This window comes from Pristiophorus japonicus, chromosome 3, assembly GCF_044704955.1.
Source record: "Pristiophorus japonicus isolate sPriJap1 chromosome 3, sPriJap1.hap1, whole genome shotgun sequence".
NCBI classification, from domain to species: Eukaryota; Metazoa; Chordata; class Chondrichthyes; family Pristiophoridae; genus Pristiophorus; species Pristiophorus japonicus.
The window spans coordinates 133,789,656-133,807,709 of NC_091979.1; the positions used below are offsets into that span (position 1 = coordinate 133,789,656).

At 44.3% G+C, this 18,054-nt stretch overlaps 1 protein-coding gene across 1 annotated transcript in view; it reads left to right on the plus strand.

Annotated features, from left to right (window-relative positions):
* itgav (integrin, alpha V) overlaps window positions 1–18,054 on the plus strand; it is a 153,215-nt gene that overhangs the window by 58,042 nt on the left and 77,119 nt on the right. Inside the window, exons 4-11 of the mRNA XM_070875830.1 lie at window positions 4,126–4,240; window positions 6,727–6,788; window positions 7,584–7,629; window positions 8,528–8,653; window positions 9,467–9,511; window positions 15,255–15,298; window positions 15,850–15,906; window positions 16,008–16,060. Coding sequence (XP_070731931.1) covers window positions 4,126–4,240; window positions 6,727–6,788; window positions 7,584–7,629; window positions 8,528–8,653; window positions 9,467–9,511; window positions 15,255–15,298; window positions 15,850–15,906; window positions 16,008–16,060 — 548 coding nt within the window. The remainder of the gene's footprint in view (window positions 1–4,125; window positions 4,241–6,726; window positions 6,789–7,583; window positions 7,630–8,527; window positions 8,654–9,466; window positions 9,512–15,254; window positions 15,299–15,849; window positions 15,907–16,007; window positions 16,061–18,054) is intronic.

Consider the following 18,054-nt stretch of genomic DNA (forward strand, 5'->3'; position numbering starts at 1 on the left):
AAATGGTGGAGAGAATGTAGAGGGTGGGTGGGTCAGGTGGTGAACTACTCATCATAGAACACCCAGCTTCTGTCTTGCTCTTGTAGCCATGGTGTTGATATGGCTAGTCATGTTAAGTTTCTGGCCAGTGATGACCCCCAAGATGTTGATTGGGGTGGTGTGGGGTCAAATTTATCTGTTTTGTCTTATAACACTGCTGTGAAGTTCCTTGGGATGTTTTACTATGTTAAAGGAGCTATATAAATAAAAGTTGTTGTTGTTGGGGTGGGGGGCACTCAGTTTTTGTGGTGCCGCTGATGAACATCAGAAGGTTGTTCAGCTACTTCTTGTTGGAAATGGTACTTATGTGGTGTGAATATTATTTGACACTTAGTAGGCCAAGACTGGATTTGTCCAGGCCCTGCTGTAAGCTGGCATGGACTGTTTCATTATCAGAGGAGTTGTGAATGGAGCTGAAACTGGAGAATGAACAGCTCCATTCCTATTCTTATGATGGAGGGAAGGTCATTAATGAAGCATGTGAAGATGTTGGGTTGAGGATGCTTCTCTAAGGATCTCCTGAAGTATATCCTGAGGCTGCAATGATTGGCTTCTGAAAGTTACAACCATCTTCCAATGTGTCAGGTATGACTTTAGTCACTGACGGCTTTCCCTTTGACCTGCATCAATCTCAGTTTTGCCAGGGCTCCTTTGTGCCATATTCGGTCGAATTATGCCATGAAATTGTAGGTAGCTACCCTTACCTTTCCAACATGCAACTCTTTCTTCCATTTCTGGATCAAGGCTTTAATCGAAGTAGATCTGGCGGAACTGAAACTGAACATAGTGAGTAGGTGTCACGATGGGATTATTAATGACTCATTTACCTCGGAAATGATTGGGAGATCAATGGGGCAATCTATTCTGGTTTTTGTTATTTGGACATACCTGAGCAATCTTCCAATTATTGGGTTGATGACAGGATGTACTATCCACAGAATGCAACCTCCACATCGGAGTAACCTACTTGACCTCTCCCTTAACAATCTACGTGCCACAGACATATTTGCCAATATAACATTAGAGTGACTACAGCACAGTCCTTGTGAAGGCAAATACTTTCCTCCACAATGAGGAAGTCATCCATCAAGTAGTATGGCGACACTGTGTTAATTAAAACAGACTCTTCAGAGATATAGCAGCCTAAAACTGGGCATCTGTGAGGTGCTGTGGGCCACCAGCAGCTGCAGAATTGTATGCCACCACAATCTGTAACCTCATGGCTTTGCACATCACTCATTCCCTGATCACTATCCAGTTCGAAGACCAATCCTGGTTCAATAAGGAGTGTAGACAGGTATTTCAGGAGCAGCTTCAGGCATACCTTAGAAAGAGGTACCAATCTAGTAAAGCTCCAACATAGGGTTACCTGCATTATAAACACCAAAGCAGCAGGCTATACACGAAGCATTTGTACAACCAACAAATCAGAGCAAATCTCTCCAGCCCTACCACATCTGGTCAAGAATGCTGGTGGACAATTAAGCTACTCCTGTACCAATCCTCAACCATGGCGGAGACTAGCATGCGAGGACAGGAGACAAATTTGAAGTGTTTGTGTCTCTTCAACCAAAACTGCTGAGGTTCCCAGCATTGATGGCAGGCCCAGCCAATTCAATTCACTTAATGCCACATTAAGAATTGCCCTGGGCATAACAAATACTATGGCCCCCATCAATAACCCAGCTATATATGCTCACCAGAGCTAGCTGTTCCAGTGCCTTTGTTTCCCTTCGTCCTTCCTCTAAGTAACGTTGAGGTAGATGGTGATCAGTAGGAGAATTATTTGACCTTGTTTGACCTGAAGCTGAATTCATGTGGTCCGGCATTAATGTATTGACTTACAGAGCCATCCCACATGACTGTGCCCCCATCATTGGACACTGATGGAACAGGCAACATACAGAGATGGTAAAGGAGGAGCTTAGGATGTTGGCTGATCGATATAACTGAGTATGACAGCTCTCCCAACTGGGGCACCAGTTCTCAGATGTTGATGAGGAAAACATCGAATTCAATGGTCCAAGATTTCCTCCGGTCATTGTTGATGGGTCTATCCAATCTTTTTCTTGATTATTGAACTTTGTAGTGATTGTGTACAGCTATGTGGCTTGCTAAGCCTCTTCAGAGGGTATTAAGAGTCAGTTCAGTACCTTTCTTGGTTATTTTTCCAGTAATATCTCGCAAATTACCAGAGTAATTGAATTCAATATCCCGTGTTGCCTTTTGTGGGATTTAAATTAATTGGGGGGAATTTTAGCCAATGTTCCCTTTAAGCTGCCTGGCCGTGTTGGTGCTCTGGAGGTCTTGCGCAGCCGACTCACCCACTTTTAAATGGAAAACCCCACAAGCGCAAGTGGGCAGTTAGAGTTAAAAAATCTGTATCACAATCCTAACCCGCCCACTTCCGGTTTTAACAGAGGTGGGACATGGGGCGGGCAGCCAACCTGCTCTCAGGAGGCCGATCACCAATCTAAACCTAATGAGCCTCCGTGCCTCTGTGGTGATCCACCATTTCAAATTTAACTCTGGCTGGCCGAGTTTACCAGGCTTGGAGAATCTGCCAGATAAAGGGTGGCGAGGACTGCTGGATACAGGAGATAATAGCCTTTCCACTTAACTCCTGGACCCAGTGTACCTGCCTTGCCAACCCTCTGCAATCAGACAACCACTTGACCCTTCTGATCTACCCCTTCCCCCCCCCCCCCCCCCCCCGAGTCCTCCAACCTCCCCACTCCACGGGGCCTCTGAACCCCCACCCGCACCAAACGAGGCTTTCTATCTACAGTTTTCTCCTCCCCACCGCCCGCCCCCAGCCTTTGATCCTCGGCCCCCATAGCTAATACACTACCACACCCATTTTCCAGCTGGGAAAGAAGCTAGACAAGTTGTTCACATATTATGCCATTGCTATTCTGTTCACTAGGAAGCACATGAAAGTGCTCTTTGATGTACTTATTTTCCTTTCTTCTTTCCCTCTCTCTGATAAGCTGCCTGATCTCTAGGTGCAATCAGAGATGGTGTGTTAGAATCTCTTGCATTGGCTTGTTCTAATGCTTTGTTACAGCAGAAAAAGAAAATGTGGAGCGTCAAGGAGTTCTCTGGATGAAAACCATTTTGTTTTCCATGGTTGTCTTCTAGCAAAGGCATATCCATGCGCAGCAGCAAAACCCTGCAATACTATCACTCATACTTTGAAATTGTGCTTTTTATGTTGGGATACGATTTAATGTATTACAATATAAATATAAACGCAGCTTTGCACATTTAATATTGCAAACCCCACATCTGGTCCACTGTCAAGACCATTTTCTGTGGAGCAATCCGATTTTGCATCCTTATCGCATGTATACTGATGAAACTATTATCAACACCCTTCATTACTTTGAGGATCAATTTCTAAAATGCTATCCTTCAGCTAATCCAGACCATCTGCAGCACGAGTTCCTTCTTACACAATTCCTTGTATTCCCATTGTTCCCATCATTATCCTCTGCTGGCTCTCTGTACCCCAGCAAATTGGTTTCAAGCTTTTCACATCCAAATCCCAGAACACCATGCTCCCCAAGTCTAGCAAATCTTCTTCAGCTCTTTGTCCCAGCCTGCAATCTGCACTTCAGACTGGATTACTACCTGTTCACTGCTTGCTCTGCATTACCATTGAAGACCAATCTTTCACTCATTACAACTTGTCCTCTGAAATTACAGTGCAAATCCACCTTGCCTTGTTACCTTTCTGCCTTCAAAAGCATCTTAAAATCTGACCAATTTTCATGGCCTTTGTATTTTTTTATTCTCTTCCACCCAGTATCTGCCTTCTCTTCCTTGAGATAATCACCTATGGAAGGCATCCATATATATATGTAAACTATTATAAGTATTATACAGTCTACAGTTCATAGAAACATAGAAACATAGAAAATAGGTGCAGGAGTAGCCCCTTTATATAATTATTTTCTGCATATAATATTCAAAGCAAGATTCTAAAGTCAGGTATTGCTGGTAAATAAAGTTGGTAAATACTTAGCTTGCTGATAATCAGGAGCTGGGGTGCCCTAGCTTTCACTAATATTTATGTGTATCCAGGCTTGTGCTCCCCGTTATCATTGGAGAACATTAAGACGTCCAGAACGTGAACCAGTGGGGACCTGTTTCCTTGCAGATGGGGAAAAGATAGTGGAGTATTCACCATGTCGATCAGGTTAGTTTGAGAAGACGACTTTCCACTGTAGCTTTATGGATACTACTTCATAATTATAGCTGATCTCTAATATTCTGTGATCATCACCTTGGTAAGATCAAACCTGCTTTAGAAGTTAATGTTCCCAACAGGATGCTTTTTAAAATCAGTTTCAAAGAATGGTCAGAAACATTGACCTCTGATTTATTTCTGGTATTTGTGAATTATATTTTTAAATAATGAGTAAAGAACAACATCATGTTGCTTGTTTAATCCGATGGAGTAGAACATTGAGGTCCACTCCACTAATGGGGCCTTGCACGCAGTGGGCAGCTTATCAAAAAATCATAAGTGCATTGCCTGCGACTTTCCATTAATGTCAGTGGATGAAGAATCACCAGCAAATCAAATACAATTTTCAAATAAGTCACCTGCTGATAGCATGGTGTCTTAAATTTCTGTCTGTTCTCTTATCCTACTGTCATATTTATCTTTCCTACATAATTTACTATCATCTTTCTCTCTCAGGGCGCACAGATGCAAACTGGTGAAAAGTACATTTAGGCCTAATAGAAGTTTTACTTCACACAAAGAATGTTCAATACATGGATGGGACTACTGGATTGGTCAGAGACAGCAATTGCCTTGGAATCATTTAAAATTCGATGCTGTGATGGAGGGTTTGCGGGGCGGGGGGGAGTGGTGGGGGAAACGACTTTTTTCTGGATAAACCGGATAAGATGGGCGAAATGGTGAAATTCATCCTTATCTATCTTGTGATGAGTTCATTAGTGGAACTGGCTTGGAGTAGTTATTGAAATCAGGTGTGCAAAGCAGTTAAATTTAATACCAGTAGAGAAGTAATTATTAACTGTCTGCATTCAGCTTTGGGGCTTAATAGTTCATTTAGAGCCAGATCGTTCCTAATAATGATGTCGGTGTTTGCTTTAAAAATATCCCCAATCAACGTCTATGGAAAAACAAGTAAGCTGCCAAAAATTACTGAAAATTCTTTGCAACTGGTTTTTCATAAAGTGTTGTGATGGTTTCAAGATCAAATGTTCAGCTATAGTTTGCAATTTCTGGTCATTGAGGGTCAAATTCCCTGCTTTCATTCCCATATAACAGTAGTTTTCTCATCTGATCCCCATGTGAATAGGGTCTTCACAATTAAAAATTGAGCCCTTAACAAAATGATTTGATAGACTACATGGTGCAGTTTTCTTTAAGCGCTAACAGATGTCATTGGGGTCTATTGGAAGTGTTCCATACTGTACTATTTTTTTTGAGTGCAGCAGTCAGATTCATTCATATAGAGATTCTACAGCACCAGTTTTCTCCTCTTTCAGGTAAATTGCCTTTAACAGACCTTCTGTTGAGCTGACTGTGAGGAGGCGCATGAGTGCAGCCCAAGGTGACCCCATTTTTTTCTTTCCTGCTGGCAAACAACTGAGCCTCCACTCTGATTTGTCAAACTGTGGCTGAGGTCAGGAACCATGGCACCGATATTTAAAAAATAGAAGGAAAAGCTTGCATTTATATTGTGCTATTGGTCTACCTAAGAGAGCAAAGGAGGTCTCAGTTTAACATCTCATTCGAAAGACGGCACTTCCTTTCAGTTCAGCACCCCTTCAGTACTGCACTGGAGTGTTAGTCAAGATTTGTTTTTGGGTTCCAGTCTCTGCCAAGGCGTGATCTCTGAGTTATGGTCGGGAAACTCGAACGTGTGAGTTTCCCTGAACGCCCTGGAGTTTTAACACTAGGACGTATTTGGATTTTTTTTTGCCAGGTTTCCCGCCTGACAACCAGCCTGATTGACAGGCTGGCCATTTGCCTGGCCGCTGGGAAAGGCTAGATTTAATGGTGGTGGTGGAGGAGAGAGATTACTTTAGGGTGGGGAGGGGGTAGGGGTTGAGCAGCAACGTTGGAGGGTTGGGGGGAGTGGTGACATGAGTTGGGGGGGGAAAGCGGAGGCATCGTGAAGGTCGGTGATTGTGGGGGGAGATCGCATGGGAGTCTGGGGAAGATTGGATGGCCAGTGATTGGTGGGGGGGGTGTTTAAAGGGTTAGCTTGTTGGGCCTGGAGGAAACACTCCTGGTCCTCATGGCACACAGGCAGTGATGTAAAGGCAGTTATCTTAAGGATCCAGCCCTTCTCGCCTCAGTTTACCTGGGAAACCAAGCCGGCATGTTAAACATGGAAACCTTGTTAAAATGGAAGCCTTTAAAAGGGTTCAACGACTGACCCACCTCCTGAGAGTGGATTGGTTGACCGTTCCTCATCCTGTCTCCATTAAAAGCAGAAATTGGCAGGTTTGAGGTGGCTTGGGTACAGATTTGAAATTTTTAACATTTTAACTTCCAACTCAATCCAAACCCACCCAGAAGGTCAAATATTACCCTGCCCTCTCAAAGAGAAACTAATGTCAGTACTGTAGAAATAATTTTAAAAGCATTATCTCACTGATAACTCATGCCTTGTGTTTTTCTTTAACTTTTTTTTTAAGCTAAAACTGAGGCTGATGGTCAAGGATTTTGCCAGGGAGGTTTCAGCATTGACTTTACAACGGTAGGAATAGAATGTGCTTTTTACTTTTAATGTATTTTGGCTAAATCTGATTTGAAGTCCAATAAATGTGGTGTACCTTTTTATATAGAATTTTCTGACCCGTCAACATAGGTGGCTCCTGCTCACTAGTGTGAACTTTCTCTGCCACTCAACCACATTGCCTAAAAGTGAGGTGGGCTATTCTCACGGTTTTTTAATGGTCTGTCTGTGCATTTGTCTTATTAAAAAGGTTTTGTCTGCGTAGACTTCCTATCTGGATCATTTGACTTCCTGTTTCCACACTTTTTGTGTCAACAGTTTCCTATGCCCACATTTATCATTTGTTTTCCCTGTGTAAACTTTCAAGCTAGAATAACCCAACATAGCTGTGTGCAGTCATCACAGAGACTGTCAATGATTTATTTGCATTGGCTGCCATCTTTTATCTTAAAGCAAGTTTAGATTTCATGTTTAGGTCAGCTAACACTATATTCCAAGGATTACACTTGGGATATTTCTGATCTATATGGCTCATTACCATGCATTGTCGTACATTTATTCACTGAGCCATTTGAGCGTCTTGTTAAATTAAATATTGATTACAGGTCAAGTGCTTTATATTGAGAATATTCATCACTGCATTATCTTCCTTCTGTAAGCTTGAAGCCCCATTTATAAAGATGAAAATGCCTGCTGCTTCAGACAGTATGGCATGTGCTGTAAGGAAGGGTTTTGATGACATTGTACAGTGCCACATGATGATAACTGTCTAGAAATAAAGCTTTTATTGTCTATTTGTCCCTTTATGAATTGCAGGCTGGTAGAGTGGTTCTTGGAGGTCCTGGCAGTTTTTACTGGCAAGGTAAAAATGAAATACTACTTTGTTATAATAAAGGATATTACTAGTTGTAGACCTAAAGAATTGCTGTTCTTGGCTATTTACTATTGATCTTATCTGTTTTGTGTTGTTAATTGTTTTAATTTTTTGTCATTACGTTAACATACTAATCTGACTTTCAAAAGTCAGGAGAAAATGATTGTTCCAAGTAATATCTGTACATATTAACATGTCTTTAATTATTGCAATGATGGGTATTAAACTAGATTTTATAGCTCTCTTTTAAAGCTCTATGTAGGGCATTGAAGCATTTATATAGCGTGGAGGCCCTGACCTGCGTGAGAACACCAGCGACAGGTTGGGGCCATAAAAATAGTGGAGGTGCGGCAGCCCGGGAACAGCGTGGAGGCGTACCACTTCAGGGAGCAGCACGAGCTGGTGTAGGAGGGTGGCGGCAGTGAAGAGTGACGTCATCAAGGCCCAGGTCGGTGATTGGAGTGTGGGCAGATACAGCGAGAGACTGTGGAGGGATGTGATCGGGGCCCAGGAGAGGCGTGAGTTTGGGGCCAGGGGCCCAGGGGCAGTATGGGCTAGCCCACACTGCGATATGTGTGTGTACTAGGTCCGTGCAGCAGAGCTGGTCTCCAGTCGTCTTGGATAACCCTTGCCACTGGTCCAAGACCTAGCTCTGTCGAGCCCATGTGGTGACTGGTGTGCAACGGCCACCACACGTTAAAAAAATCCACGCACAAGCATCTTCCATCTTTCAAGATGTAGTTCAGGATCTGGAATACTAGGTCCTTCATTGAAACACCTGTGAACTCTTTTTTGGCGTGGAAGCAAGTCATCCTCATTTTGAGGGACTGCATATGATGATGAGAAATATTTTTTCATTAGTAAAACCTATTATGTAATTCCTCAGGTCAGTTAATCTCTGATAACATACAAGACATCGTGACGATGTACAATTCTTCACAATTCATCACACAATTTCCAAATCAAGTTTCAACTCGTGTGGCTAATGCTGTGTACGATGACAGCTACCTTGGTAAGTAGGGCCTTACTTTTCATATGGTTCTTCTGGAACAAATGTAACTGAACCTGACACATGAGTTTATTAAACTATCTATATATTTTAAAATAATTTTAATATGAATACCTTACAAAAAAACAAGTTAATTGTTCATCTATTCTTGAGTGTTTGTTAGAATTGGTAGCTGTTGGGTACATTTTATAAGATTAGGCCGGAAAGTCCAGTATTGCATCTGTTCTTGTACCTGATTTAGGTATAGTATTGAAGTCAGCAGGATATCCAGTTAAGATTGGATTGTGTCAAATTATAAAATATAACTTTTAGTTCCAGGGGCACATTTAAGGATAAGCTTAATTTAAGAAGTCTCTATATTTCTTCAGTGTACCCATTTGATTTGTACTGAATAGTAGAAATTATAATTCTGTGTTTTTAATTAAGTCAAATTTTTGCCTCAAATCTAATAAGGAGTTGTAAAATGGATGTCCTTTCTAAGTGTCTCTTCTGAAATTATCATCTTTGCTTGGATTAATTGTTTTGCTTCTGTATTTAAAATTTGTAACAGTTATTTCAAACTGTGATTTTAAAGGTTTGCTCATGAAAAGTAGTTGATTGATTTGGAATGTTTCTGTGGTAAATATCCTTTACAATAACTCTCTCCTATTTGAAGCCTAGTTATCCAGAGGACTTTGAAATAGGTCAAGGCCAGATACTAATTGTGCAGGCATTGGTTTTGTCAGTTGACAGATATTTCTGTAATAGAGGCATATTTATGTCTGTTCAAAACATCAATTTTTACTAATTTTCTAAACATTGAAATTTCTTCTATAGGCTATTCAGTTGCTGTTGGAAATTTTAACAACGATTCAGTGGAAGGTAAGCAAAGATTCCGCGTGGCTATTTAATGACAGCGGAGAAGTGGCAACCCTTTGTCCTAATGGATCACAACATTCTGTAGCTGCCCTGACCTTAAAATCAAGAAGATCCTGGGTTCGATCCAACTGTACTGAGTTATCTAATCAGCAGCAAGGAAAACTTAACTGATCCCCTTGTCCCTCAACTAGGGAGGACACAATTGGGCCAAGTTTTTGTTCCTGATTACTGTTCCCCTACTCTTGTTAGAGATTGCATGATGAGGACCTTCACCACAGCGGTTGAAGAAGGGGCTCACCACCAGCTTCTCAAGGGCAATTAAGGATGGGCAATAAATGCTGGCCTTGCCAGCGATGCCCACATCCCATGAACGAATAAAAAAAAAGTGCATTGTAATTGGCTTCTTTGTCCCTGGGAAAAATTAGCTTGTGCTTCTGCTCCTGATTAGTATCCAGTGATCCCTGCTGGAAGGTGTATTTGTATGCATAGGAACATAAGAACGTAAGAAATAGGAGCAGGTCATACGGCCCCTTGAGCCTGCTCCGCCATTTAATACGATCATGGCTGATCCGATCATGGAATCGTCCACTTCACTGCCTGCTCCCTATAACCCCTTATTTCCTTATCAGTTAAGAAACTGTCTATCTCTGTCAAATCCATTCAATGTCCCAGCTTCCACAGCACTCTGAGGCAGTGAAATCCACAGATTTACAACCCTCTAAGAGAAGAAATTCCTCCTCAGCTCAATGTTAAATGGGCGGCCCCTTATTCTAAGATTATGCCCCCTAGTTCTAATCTCCCCCATCAGTGGAAACATCCTCTCTGCATCCACCTTGTCAAGCCCCCTTATAATCTTATACGTTTCTATAAGATTACCTCTCATTCTTCTGAATTCCAATGAGTAGAGGCCCAACCTACTCAACCTTTCCTCATAAGTCAAGCTCCTCATCTCCGGAACCAATCTAGTGAACCTTCTCTGAACTGCCTCCAAAGCAAGTATATTCTTTCTTAAATATGGAAACCAAAACTGTATGCAGTATTCCAGGTGTGGCCTCACCAATGCCCTGTATAACTGTAGCAAGACTTCCCTGCTTTTATACTCCATCCCCTTTGCAATAAAAGCCAAGATTCTGTTGGTCTTCCTGATCACTTGCTGTACCTGCATACTAACCTTTTGTGTTTCATGCACAAGTGCCCCCAGGTCCCACTGTACTGCTGCACTTTGCAATTTTTTTCCATTTAAATAATAACTTGTTCTTTGATTTTTTTTCTGCCAAAGTGCATAACCTCACACTTTCCAACATTATACTCCATCTACCAAATTTTTGCCCACTCACTTAGCCTGTCTATGTCCTTTTGCAGATTTTTTGTGTCCTCCTCACACATTGCTTTTCCTTCTATCTTTGTATTGTAGTTGATGGACAGCAATAGGTTTGCTGTGACACCTCTTTCTGTTGTGTGATCTGCCAACACTCTGTGTTTGGGCTCTCACCACGTTGATAGAAAAATGAAGGACAGTTGGTCCATCGAGCATGTCTCGTAGTGTCATAGTACAAATTATGAATACTATGAGCTCCCATTGGCCTTTTCCCTCGTCACCAAATAGCTACACAATTTCCTGGGAGAGGAGAAAAAAACAGGAAAAATACCTCAGAAAAATATTTTTAAAAATCTGGGAAATTTTTCTTCAACCCCAAAGGTGCAATCAGAAAGGTTCCAGGAGACCAGAGTGACTGGGAAACATGTCCCTTGAATACCCACCTGTCTTCTATATCTCATCATCATAGGCAGTCCCTCGGAATCGAGGAAGACTTGCTTCCACTCTTAACATGAGTTCTTAGGTGGCTGTAAAGTCCAATACGAGAACCAGTCTCTGTCACAGGTGGGGCAGATAGCCGTTGAGGGAAGGGGTGGGTGGGACTGGTTTGCCGCATGCTCTTTCTGCTGCCTGCGCTTGATTCCTGCATGCTCTCGGCGACAAGACTCGAGGTGCTCAGCACCCTCCTGGATGCGCTTCCTCCACTTAGGGCAGTCTTTGACCAGGGTCTCCCAGGTGTCTGGGGATGTTGCACTCTATCAGGGAGCCTTTGAGGGTTTCCTTGTAACATTTCTGTTGCCCACCTTTGACTCGACCAGGCCAACATCCCCAGCATCGAAGCACTGGCCATACTTGATCAGCTCCGCTGGGCAGGCCACATAGTTCACATGCCAGACACGAGACACCCAAAGCAAACGTTCTTCTATACATAGTTATGTTGGTCACACTCAGGAACTTATCCCAATCCCTTCTGAATGTTTGTGTGAAACCACACTAGCCAGTAACTTGTTCCATAGGTCAATGATTCTCCTGACATCTAACCTAGTTCTACGCTTGTGTAACTTATACTCATGTCCCTGGTCTTCCCTAACATATCCAAGACAGATAGCGTATTCACATAGACCGAATATGATACTTTCATTATTTTAAAGATCTCGATCAAATCTCCTTAAAGTCTACGCTTTTCTGCAGCGAAAACCCCAGCTTTGTAAGTCTATTGTAAAAACTTGGGATCTTCTAAGCTAGTTATGAATGCAGTTGCCCTCCTCTGAACCTTTTCTGGCCACTTTATGTCACCACTAACATGTGTGGTGGCCAAAACTGGAGAGAGTATTCTAAATGAGGCTTAATCAAGGCCTAATACATAGGGACACGTTTATTTGCACTAGCAAAATGTTCTGATTGGCACTCCATGATCACATGACCTGATTGGTCCCCTTGGAGGATAAGACACACCCAGCAGTTTGTCTGGAATGTGTAGGTTATGAGTGACTTTGCAAACTGTAATTCGAGCTATTCTGACTGCCGACTCCAGGCATGATAGAGCTAACCCATCCCAGCCCAAGTTCCTGACCCCACCACTCGCTGTGAAAATTCCTGACCTCAGCCCAAGTTCCTGACCCATTCCCTTCCCACTCTCTCTCTCTCTCTCTCTCTCTTTCTCCCACCCCACTCCCCTCTCTCTCTCCACTTCCGTTCTCTCCCTCCCCACTCTCCCCTCCCTCCCCACTCTCTCTCCCCTCTCTCTCTCGCTCACTCTCCCTCCCCACTCCCCACTCTCTCTCTCCCTCCCCACTTCCGCTCTCTCTCTCCCTCCCCACTTCCGCTCTCTCTCTATCCCCACTCTCCACACTCTCTCTCTCTCTCTCTCTCTCCCCCCCCACTCTCTCTCTCCCCACTCTCGCGCGCGCTCTCTCTCTTTCCCCACTCCCCATCTCTCTCTCCCCACTCTCTCTCTCTCTCCCTCTCCCCATCTCTCCCTCTCCCCACTCTCCCTCTCCCCACTCTCTCTCTCTCTCTCTCCCCACTCCCCACACGCTCTCTCTACCCATCTCTCTCTCTCACCCTCCCTATCGCTCTCTCTCCCCGCTCGCACGCGCTCTCTCTCTCCCCGCTCGCGCGCGCTCTCTCTCTCCCCGCTCGCGCGCGCGCTCTCTCTCTCCCCGCTCGCGCGCGCTCTCTCTCTCTCCCCGCTCGCGCGCGCTCTCTCTCTCTCTCCCCGCTCGCGCGCGCTCGCTCTCTCCCTCCCCGCTCGCGCGCGCTCGCTCTCTCCTCGCCCTACCCCCCCCTCCAGAGTCCGCTCCCCCTCCTCCCCCTCACCTCCAGTCTCCTCTTCCCGCCCCGCATTCTCTCTTCCCCCGCCGCAGTCTCTCTCTACCCCCAACCCCAACCCCTGCAGTCTCTCTTTCTCCCCCCTCCACCCGCAGTCTCTCTTTTTCCCCCCCCCTCCACCCCGCAGTCTCTCTATCCTCCCCCCCCGGCAGTCTCTCATCCCCTCCCGCCCCCCCCTCGCAATCTCTCATCCGCCCCACCCCCCACGCTCCACCGCAGTCTCTTTCTCCCCCCCCCCCCCAACCCCACAGTTTCTCTTCCCCCTCTGCTCCCCTGCAGTCTCTCTTCCACACCTCCCCCGCAATCTCTCTGCCCCCCCACCACCACTCCCCGCAGTCTCTCCTCCCTCCGCAGTCTCTCTTCCCCCCCCCTCCACCCCCCACAGTTTCTCTTCTCCCTCACCGCCCCCACCCACAGTCTCTCTCGCACCTTCCCCCACCCACCCCCAGCCTCTTGCGCTCGCCCCCAGCCTCTCGCTCTTCCTCCCCCCTGCCTCTCGCACTCTTCCCCCCTCCCCCTGCCTCTCGCACTCTTTTCCCCCCCCCAGCCTCTTGCTCCCCCCCCCACCTCTCGCTCTTCCCCTCTCTTCCCCCCCCCCCCAGCCTCTCTCTTTCTTTCTCTCTCTCTGCCCCAGTCTTTCCCCCTCTCGCTCTCTTTCCCCCTCTTGCTCTCTTTCTCTTTCTTTCCCTCTCTCTTCCCCTCCTCCCCCCGCCATCTCTAAATCGTAAATCTTTGTGTCATCTGTGAACTTGTGGAAACTCCTCTAATAACTTCATCAGATTATTGATGAAGATAGTGAAGAGCACCAGCCTCAACACTGATCCCTGTAGGACTCTACTCGTAACCAGTTCCCATGCAAAACCACTACCATTAATAACAACCTTCTGTCTACAAGAGTGCAACCAATTCCTATCCAACCCAAAGTCTTCCCACTAATTCCATAAGGTGCAATTTTACTAAGTAGCCTATTATGCTATACCATGTCAAAGTCCTTTTGAAAATCAAGTTATACAATATTGACAGGGCTACATACATCCACCAACCTAGTGGCTTTCTCAGAATTTTCAACCAGGTTGGTGAGAATTAACCTTTTCCAAGTATGACTTATTACCCTTTTTTTAAATATATCAGCAAGGGGCTCACAGAGCACAGTCCCCATTTCTTTAAGCACCGTCAATGCTTGCTGGTTGCTGAGGTACTGAAGGAAAATTGGCACCGGTGACACTGTACCTGACATGGATCAGCACCACTGGGAGAAGAGGGACATTAAATGAGGGATGGTGAGGCCAAGTATTGAGTCCTATCACTTTGTAGTGTAGGGCGGGTATTACTACAGGGCTGTAGTAATACTCGCTCTCCTGTATGGATCTGAGGCATAGATGATGTATGGAAGGCACCTCAAGTCGCTGGAGATATATCACCAACGATGTCTCCGCAAGATCCTGCAAATCCCCTGGGAGGACAGGCACACCAACATCAGTGTCCTCGACCAGGCTAACATCCCCAGTATTGAAGCATCGACCACACTTGATCAGTTTCGCTGGGCAGGCCACATAGTACGCATGCCAGATATGAGACTCCCCAAGCAAATGCTTTATGTGGAGCTCCTTCATGGTAAACGAGCCAAAGGAGAACAGCGGAAAAATTATAAGGACACCCTCAAAGCCTCCCTGGTAAAGTGCGACATCACCACTGACACCTGGGAGACCCTGGCCGCAGACCGCCCGAGATGGAGAAAGTCCATCTGGGAGGGCGTTGAGCTTTTCGAGTCTCAACGCAAAGAGCATGAAGAGGCCAAGCGCAGGCAGCGGAAGGAGTGCGCGGCAAACCAGCCCCACCGACCCCCTTCCCCCGACGAATGTCTGTCCCATCTGTAACATGGTCTGTGGCTCTCTTATCGGACTGTTCAGCCATCAAAGAACTCACTTGGGAGTGGAAGCAAGTCCTCCTCGATTCCGAGGGACTGCCTATGATAATGAGTGTAGGGTTTTAGTATGCCAATATACTGTGCTGTGTATGTAAATGTGATGTTTACAGCACTATTGTCTGATACGCATAATTTTTGATTTTAATTTTTTTTTTAATTCTTTCTTTTAGATTTTGTAACTGGTATCCCAAGAGGAGCAAAGTCCCTGGGCTATGTAAGAAGTGCTAGTTTTATAACTCAGTATTTGTGGACCAGTTTAACGAATTAAAATTATAAGAAAATTAACTATGTATATGTCACCATATCATGCCTTGAGGACGTCCCAAAGCATTAGGCAACTAATAACTTTATCAAATGCAGTTGCTGTATGAAGGCAAATGAAGCAGCCAATTTTCATACAGCAAAATCCCACAGAGAGCAAATCAGATAAATGATCATTTTGATGGTGCTGATTGAGGGAGTAATGTTGATCAGGATGCCTGCTCTCCAAGTAGTGCAATGGAATATTTTATACCCAGTTGACAGGGTGTCAGTTAAGCATCTTAGACAAAAAAATTGCAGCTCCTTCCTGATAGTACAGCACCAATTTAGTACTACACTGAAGTGTCAGCTTAGATTATGTGCTCAAGTGCTGGAATGGAGCTTGACTCCAGCGAGAGTGAGTGTGTCTATCATGTGTATCTAACATTGAATGTATAACATCCGTCTTTATTTGAAGATTCTCCTGTATCTTTTGATGTGTTAACTGTTTTTTATTATTGACAGGTGACTATTTTAAATGGAGTGAATATGGAATCCCTCTACAATTTTACTGGAGAGCAGGTACATTTTTCTGCAGTATATTAACAATAATTTTGTGTGATTTATCATGTTTAATTATCAATAGTGAAAGAAGAGTGACTCGGATTCTGTTCTTTTCACAGATGGCTGCATACTTTGGTTATTGTGTTGCTGTTACTGATATCAACAATGATGGGTAAGGGGCATGGTTGGGGAGCAGACAAATCTGGAGAGATATATTGGTTGGTTGTTCAAATGTGTCTCATTCCAGGGTCACATTGGTAAACATTGACCATTTGAGCATGTCTGTTGAATAAGTTGGTGGGTGAAATGCCAATTCTTTATTTTTAATTTTTAAATGTAGTCTATTTATTGAAAATGTATTTCAATGATAAATGCTGAGTGGTACTGGGACTGCTACTTTTTATTTTCTAATTTACATCAACAATTTGGATTCAGAAACTGAATGCAAATTGATCAAATTTGCATATAATAACAAACTAGGAGGGGCAGTCAATTCTGATGAGGCAGTTTAGAAAATACAAAGTGTTGGACAAAGTAAGTAAGGAGCAGAACAATAGCAGCTGAAATTTAATGTGATGAGTACTGTATAAACTACTGGGCATTGGAAGAAAAAAATAGGTGATTGTACATTCACCATGAATGGTGTCGAAATAGATAAGGATGACGTTGAATAGAAGGATAATAGACTTGATGCTCAACATGTCCAACCACTCTTAAGGTCAATAGAATATTGAACTATATAACTAACAAAGTAGAGTACAAGTCAGTGTAAGTATACTCAAAAGTGTACAGTGCTGCGGTCAGGGCACACCTTAAGAATGGTGCTCAGTTCTTGTCACTGAGACATAGAGGAGACATTGAAGCACTGGAGGCATTTCAAAGAAGAGCTGCCGGTGTTAGAATTTTGAGGTATGAGGAAAGGCTGGAGAACTTGGGATTTTTAGGCTTGAAAAGAGGTATCAGAAGGTTGATCTTATAAAACTATTATAAGATAATTAAGAGGTATGGAAAAGGTAAATTTGTAAAACTAATTTAAACTGCAAGAGGAACGTGGAACAGTCTTCTGGGTAGCGTAATAGAGGCAAAAATCCAGGAATTATTTGAGGAACAATTGGATTCTGAATTGGGAGCACGATAAGGTTTTTCTGGATGATTAACTAAAGTGAAACACATGGCTTTCCTTATCAGTATTTAGCTTGTGACCACATTCTATTCATGCAAGGCTTATCCAAATCTGATGAGGAGCCAATTATTTACCCATCTACCTATTCTCATTCAGCTACTTTGCATCATAAATCTTCACTGCCATCATCTTTTTACAGAAGGGATGTTATAACTTTTGAGTTGTACAGGTTGAATCTCTCTTCTCCAGAACTTCCTTATCCGGAACCACCCCTCATCCGGCACCACTCACGGCCGTTGGGTGGTGCATGCGCAGAACGTGGCCGGTCAAAATCCATTCTGCCCCGGTCTCAGAACGTACATTTAAAAAAAAAATTCATACAGGGTACTGGCCAATATAATCTTTCTCTTTGATGTCAGGGTTTTCAACTGCCTCCACCTCATTACCCTGCTGGAACTCCTGCAGCCACAGTCCTCAGGCCAGCCGCTCCTCCCCACAGCGCTACCTCTGGGGGGTTGGGTCTACTCAGGCCATGCCGACTCTTTGGGCCCACTTGGGCTGCGCCGACTCTTCGAGGCCCGCCGACACTTCGGCCCTGCTCAGGCCGCTCAGACTCTTTGGGGTCTGCCGACTCTTTGCCGACCTCCCCCCGGGCCAATGACCTCCCCATATCCAGCAAAATCCTTCATTCGGCGCAGGCCAGGCCCCGAGGGTGAAGGATAAGGGAGGTTCAACCTGTACTAGACATGAAACCCTTATTTAGTGCCAAGAGCCACACTAAAAATGAGCTGTTACAAATCTTTGAAGGTGACAGGACAGGTTAACAAAGCAGTTATAAAGCACATCGGCTCCTGGGCATTATAACTAGAGCTGTAGAGTACTAAAGCTAAGATGTTATGCTAAACCTATATAAAACACTAATTCGGCCCCAGCTGGAGTGTTGTGTCCAATTCTGGGCACCACACTTTGGAACGACGTGAAGGCATTCGAGAGGGTACAGATGGATTTACTAGAATGGTTCCAGGGATGCGAGATAACAGTTA